Here is a 7,500-nt window from a genome sequence, read left to right as displayed (position 1 = left end):
TTATTATTATTATTATTATTATCATTATTACCATTATTATTATTAATACTATTATAATTATTATTACTATTTTCATTTTCGCTTTCGGCTTCTTTTTTTTTTTGGGGGGGGGGGGGTGTTCTTTCTTTCTTTTCTTTCTTTTCACCTTGCATCGCCGGCAGTTATTGGGCATTCTGTCTAATCACCTTTTTTTCTGTTTTTCTTCTGTCTTTGATGTATCATTGTTCTTTTTTTTAATTTCTTTACAGCTTTTTAGTTCGTCCCTTTCTTCATTAATCCTATTTGCTTGTTATTATTATCTAATTTCTTCGATAATCTAATGTTGCTTTTATTTGCATTTGCTTGACTTAATACGGTTAAAGATTAATAATCATAATGAATATCATAATAATATCAATATTTACATAATCTATATAAGTAATTGTGATTATGTAAGTTATAACAAGTAATATCAGAATAATATCAAAAATAAAAAATCTCTATAAATAAAAATGATTATATAAATCATAATACCGATATCCGTCATAATTATGAACTGCCCCCCCCCCCATAAATTTCCAACACCCACCCCCACCCCCTCCCCCACCCCATCCGCGCACGCACGCCTTCTAACCCCCTTCCTCCCCCCCTCCCGCCCACACGAACGCCCTCTAAACCCCTTCCTTCCCCCCCTCCCGCCCACAGCACCTTCGGCATCACAGAGAACAAGTGGAAATACGCCGCCCGCACCGCCGTCACCACCCTGCAGGCGAGCATCGGGGGCGGCCTGGCGGGCATGAGCCTCTCGTGGTACAAGAACCATCGGCTCGAGATCGGCGACGTCGTGAACAGCGTCCTCGGGGCGCTTGTTAGCATCACGGGTGAGTGGGAGGGTAGGGTGGGAGGGGGGAAGGGGGAAGGGTAAGGTGGGTAGGGGGGAAGGGGTGGGGGAAGGGGAAGGGGTGAGGGAAGGAAAGGGGAGGGGGGAGAGAGGGAGGAAGAGGGGAAGAGGAGTGGGTGGGAGGGAAGGAGGGGGAGGGAGAGAGTGGAAATGGGAAGGGGAGGGAGGGAAAGGAGAAAGAGAGAGAGAGAGAGAGAGAGAGAGAGAGAGAGAGAGAGAGAGAGAGAGAGAGAGAGAGAGAGAGAAGGGGGGGGGGGGCGGTTAAAATGTTTAGTTAGATTCCATATTCTTGGTCTGTTTCATTTTGCTTCTAAGCTATCCCCTGTGTGCTAGGAATGGCCGGGGTTACCATCCACTGGCGGCGAGGGATTCGAACGCAGGTCAGCAAGATTGCTAGACGAGATCGCTGCCGCTGCACCACACAGCACACAGGGCAGATAAACAGACAGACAGACGGACACATAGAGACAGAGACGAGAGAGAGAGAGAGAGAGAGAGAGAGAGAGAGAGAGAGAGAGAGAGAGAGAGAGAGAGAGAGAGAGAGAGAGAGAGAGAGAGATGGAGAGAGAGAGAGAGAGAGAGAGATAAGAGAGAGAGAGAGAGAGAGAGAGAGAGACAGAAAGAAAGAGAGAAAGAGAGAGTGAGAGCATGCTTATATATTATCATATCTACTATGCATATCTATCTATCCGTCCCCCTAAAGAAAAAATAAGCAAAACTAATGATAACTAAAAAAACTAAAAAAATATATATATAAAATAAAAAAAATAATGATATCTAAAGAAAAATAGAATCATACAAAAAATGATAACAAAAATAGTAATGATAATAATGATAACTAAATAGATAAATCCCAACCTCCCCCTCCCCCTCCCCCCATTCCCCCAAAGTTGGATGCGTCCTCTAAATGAAATTAAATAAATAAATAACTGAATATATATAAAAAAAAAAAAAGTCTCCCTCTCCCCCTTCCCCCCTTAGATGAATGAATAAATAAATCGCAAACTTCCTCTCCCTCTCTCTCTCTCTCTCTTTCCCTCTCTGAAATGAAATCCATAAATAACCCCCACCTTCCTCCCTCTCTCCTCCCCCCCCCCCCCACCAGCCGGCTGCGCCCTCTTTACCACGTGGGAGGCCCTCTTCATCGGCATCGTCGGAGGCCTCATCGCTGTCCTGGCCATGCCCCTCTTCGACAAGCTCCACATCGACGACCCTGTGGGAGCGACGTCCGTGCATGGTGAGTCGTGAGTCGTGAGTCAGGGGTTGGGGGGAATGAGGTACGAGTCATGAATCGGGGTTTAAAGGAGTCAAGAGTCATGGGTTAGGGGACGAAGGAATGAATCACGAGTCGCGAATCATGAGTTGAGGGTTGACGGAATGAGCCACGAGTCACGAATCATAAGTCAGGGGACAAAGAAATTGAGTCACGAGTCACGAATCAAGTCGAAACGGCTGACTTAATGTCCACGGTCATCAGCGCTCCTCGAGTCACGAATCAGGGGTTGATAAAAGAGTCTCAAGGAGTCATAAAGAGTCATAGGGAGTCTACGTGGGCCTTCACTGGGGGAAGAATTAGGGGGGGTCGTTAGTAACAATAATGATAATGATTATAATAATAATAATAATGACAATAATGATGGTGATGATGATGATAATGCTACTAATAGATAATAATAAATAATAATGAGATAATAATAATGACAATAATAATGAATAATAACAATAATGAATAAGAAATGACGTATAATGATACTGTTAATAATGATAATGATAATAAATAAGTAGTAATAATAATAATAATAATAATAATGGGTAATAATTATAATGATTAATAATCATTAAAAAAAAAAATTGGGATAATGATGTATAATAATAATTAGCTGATAATAATAATAAAAAATGATAATAATACTAATATATTAATAATAATACAATATACAATAATGCTAATAATAATTAAAAAATAAACAATAATAGAATAACAATATAACGATAAATAACAATAATGGAAAATAAATAATAATGATAATAATGACAATAAGATAATAGATTATAATTTTGATAATAATATAATGATATTGATATGATAATGAGAATAATATAATAATAAATGATAATGATAATAAGATATAATGGTAATAATAATGATAATAACAATGATAATAATAATTATAACAATAACATCAATGATGATAATCATAAGAGTGATGATGATAATAGTAAAAATTATAATAATGTTAATGACAGTAATAATAATAACAATTAATATGATAATGATGATAAAATACCAATAATAATTAATAGGGGTATCATAATGAAAAGTAATGATAATAAGAAATAATGAAAATAATACTAATTATCATATACTAACAGAAGCAATTACAATAACAATAATGATAGTAAATAATGATAATAATGATAATGTTATTGATAATGATAATAACAGTGATCACATATGATAATAATAATATAATGATAATAGTGTTTTAATTAATAAAATTACAATATATAAGGATCATTAATTAATTATTATAAAAATTAATAATAATGATGATAAAAAGCAATATGAATTATTATGATAACGATAATGACGATGACAATGATGTTGGTAATAAAAAATCATAACAAAAATGACAATAACAATGATAATGATAACCAAAATAATTACACAGATGATAAAGATAATGATAATGATCATCATCGTAATAATGATAATAATAATGATAATAATAGTAATAATAATAATAATATTTATAATAGCAATAACAATAACAATAGTAATAATAATTATAATAATGATAAAAGTAATAATAATAATAGTAATAACAATAATAATAATAATAATAATGGTAATGATAAGAGTAAAAGTTATAATAATAATAATAATAATAACAATGATAATAATGGTAATGATAACAGTAATAATGATAATAATAGTAACAACAATAAAAAGGCTGATGTTACCATGAACAGCAACATCAACGCCAGGGAGAAAGATAACAACAGCAAAGATAACAACAAAGACAACAGCAATAACAAACCAAATAGATTTGTCGTGATAACAACACCTTAACAACGACAACAACTGTGAAAAAAAGAAAAAAAAGAAAAAAAAAATAATCATATATATATATATATATATATATATTGTAGGGTTGTTATATTATTAGAATTGTCATCGTCCATCAATCATAGGTTGTTATGATAATGATACTCTGATCAGATAGAGGTAATTATTATGATTAATTTTAATCATTTGAGAAAATTATGATGAATCAATCTAATTAGTTAAAGTAATTATGGTTAATGAATCGAGTCAATTAAGGTAATTATGAGTAATTAATCTAATCAATTGAAGTCATTATTCATCAATTTTCCCTAGACGCTATCTCTCAATTTCTTTGTTATTCTCTTCGCTTTTTCTTCCTCTTCTTCTCTCCTCTTCGTCTTCACACCCTCTCTTTCATCTGTTTCTCTCCCCTATCTTTCGTTTACGTAATTCACTTTCTTCTCCTCTATCTACATTTACCTCATGTTTATCCATATCCACCTTTGTTCCATTTTTATCCATTTTTATCTCTTCCTCCATTTCTCCACGTATTTATTTACTTTTTTTTCTCATTCCTCTATTTCTTTGTCAACTCTATACCACGACCTACTAACACAGCATTTCATTTATTTATTTATTTATTATTATTACTCTTATTACTATTACTATTATTATTATTATCATTTTTATCATCATTATTATTACTATTGTTATTGTTACTGCTATTATAGATATTATTATTATTACTACTATTATTATTATCATTATCATTATCACGATGATGATCATTATTATCATTATTATTCTCTTTATCATCAATGTAATTACTTTGGTTATCATTGTCATTGTTATTGTTATCATAATATTTTTTGTTATGATTTTAATATATCATCATTATTGTCATCGTCATTATCGTTATCATAATAATTTGTATTGCTTTTTATCATTATTATTACCATAATTATCCCCGTAGACCATAATTAATTCGCTTACTGTTTGTATTATAAAACCTCGTAGGCCTATGCGAGATACTGACATAATATCCTATTTCTTCTTTCATTTGCTTACTTACGTGCCTATGTTTGATACTAACAAATCATCCCAGTTCATTTAGTGACTTATTTGTATCAGAAACCCAGTAGGCCTTTGCGAGATACTACATAACTTTCTATTTTTTTTAATTACTTGTTTAAATGAAAAGGCCTATATACCAACACAATATCCCAATCTATTTACTTGTTTTGTGATTCTAGTAGGCCTATGTGAGATACTAACAAATCACTTCCTTGTTGAATCAATAGGCCTATGTAGGATACTAACTCATCATTCCAAACCATTTACTTACCTACTTTATGACCCTAGTAGGCCTATATAGGATATCAACACACCGTTCCAATCCGTTTACTTACTTACACACTTGATTTTGTAAGCCCAGTAGGCCTATGTGGAATACTAACACATACTCCCACTTCCACTATACTCCACATACTCGTTTTATCAATAGGCCTATGTGGAGTGCGAACTCATCATCTTTGTTTTACTTGCTTGTTTCATCAATAGGCCTATATAGGGGATTAACTTACTCGTTTCATCATAGGCCTATGTAGATGATACTTCCTCACTAATTAACTTACTCGTTTCATCCCTAGGCCTATATAGATAACACCCCATTAACTCACTCCTTTCATCTTTAGGCCTATATAGATAACACCCCATTAACTTACTTGCCTCATCTATAACGGCGTGTTATCTATGTAGGCCATATAGATAACACGCCATTAAATTACTCGTTTCATATCCAGGCCTATATAGATAACACCCCATTAACTTCATCGTTTCATCTTTAAGCCTATATAAATAACACCTAATTAACTTACTCGATTCATCTCCAGGCCTATATAAGAGATAACACTTCCTCATTAACTCACTCCTTTCATCCCTAGGCCTATATAAATAACACGCCATTAAATTACTCGTTTCATCCCTAGGCCTATATGAATAACACCGCATTAGCTTATTAGTTTCATCTCTAGGCCTATATAGATAACACCCGATTAACTTACTCCTTTCATCTTTAGGCCTATATAAATAACACCCCATTAACTTACTCCTTTCATCCCTAGGCCTATAAAAATAACACCCCATTAACTTACTCCTTTCATCCCTAGGCCTATGTGGAATCTGGGCGATGATCTCCATAGGCCTCTTCGTCCAAGCGGATTCTCTCCTCGGCATGACAGGAGGCAAAGCCTGGTCTCTTCCGGGGTGAGGATAATGCTAAAATTTTCTTCATGAGGACGATGGTGTTGTGGTCATAATGTTGATAATGATTGTTGTGTTTAGATGTGTTTGTTAATGTTTATTGATGTGTTTATTATTCATTGTTCTTATTTAAATTATTGGTATTGTGTTTGTTATTGTTATCTTTATTTTCGTTGTTGTTATCGTGTTTATTAATGTTATTTTTATTTTATTGTTGTTATCGTGTTTATCATTGGTATGTCTATTAGTGTTATTATTACATGTATTCATTACTGTTATTGTGTTTATTATTGTTATCCGTATTTATAGTCATCATTGTTATCGTATCTATGAATGTTATTTTTATCACTGTTATCCTTATTTCTATGTGTCATTTTTATCGTATTTAACATTGTCACATTCATCTTTGTTATCCTTATTCATATTTATCATTATTGTCGTATCCATCACTATCTTATTCATCATTGTTATTCATATATTCGTATCATGTCATCCTTGTTCATATTTATTATTATTATCGTCTTTATCATCGTCAACTCCATCCATCGCTATCCTTATTTACAATTATCTTTATCATCGCATTTATCATCATCATCCTATCTATCCATCGCTATCCTATCCTATTAAGATTTCTTATTTCTTGTCACTGACTTACCCTTATTGTTTTCTCTCGCAGGCGGTGGTTTTTACCTCCTCGGCGTGCAGACTCTGGCGTGCGTTGTGACCTCCGTCTGGGCAATGTCCGTAACTTACCTGCTGCTTACGGTGGGTCCTGTGCGGGTTGTGTGTGTGTGTGTGTGTGTGTGTGTGTGTGTGTGTGTGTGTGTGTGTGTGTGTGTGTGTGTGTGTGTGTGTGTGTGTGTGTGTGTGTGTGTGTGTGTGTGTGTGTGGTGGGTGGGTTAAAGTGTATGTGTGTGTTTATCCACGCGTGTGTGTTTATGCTTGCGTATGCATATATACCTGTACGTATGTGTCGTACATATATATACCTCTGTGAATGACATCTCACCCACCCCTCACCCCCACCCCCCTATCTCACCCCCCCCCCTCCCTCTTCCAGTTCATCGACAAGTTCGTGGTGAGCATCAGGATGTCAGAGTGGGAAGAGCTAGTCGGTGCCGACTTCGCCGAGCACGGAATCAGACGTCGAGGGGTCGGAGTGTCACGCGCTGTGTCCGTGTTAGGATTCCATCACAATGGCTTCGACTACAGCGACATTGCGCCCCAAGGAGACAACCCTTGTAAAAACATATGACGTCATTGTTGTGTTGTAGAAGGAGGGGTCATGTTTTTTTTCATTTTAGTTATT

General features: G+C 34.9%; 1 protein-coding gene across 1 annotated transcript in view; it reads left to right on the top strand.

Moving 5' to 3' along the window:
• The window catches only part of LOC125037839 (putative ammonium transporter 3), a 13,838-nt gene that overhangs the window by 5,166 nt on the left and 1,172 nt on the right, over positions 1-7,500 (top strand). Inside the window, 6 exon segments of the mRNA XM_047631083.1 lie at positions 685-860; positions 1,986-2,117; positions 6,098-6,180; positions 6,182-6,194; positions 6,868-6,956; positions 7,252-7,432. Of these exon segments, the coding sequence (XP_047487039.1) occupies positions 685-860; positions 1,986-2,117; positions 6,098-6,180; positions 6,182-6,194; positions 6,868-6,956; positions 7,252-7,432 (674 nt within the window).

The sequence above is a fragment of the Penaeus chinensis genome, chromosome 24, assembly GCF_019202785.1.
Source record: "Penaeus chinensis breed Huanghai No. 1 chromosome 24, ASM1920278v2, whole genome shotgun sequence".
In the NCBI taxonomy this organism is placed as follows: domain Eukaryota; kingdom Metazoa; phylum Arthropoda; class Malacostraca; order Decapoda; family Penaeidae; genus Penaeus; species Penaeus chinensis.
Note: the sequence above shows the minus strand (reverse complement) of the source record. Positions and strands in the feature narration are given on the sequence as shown.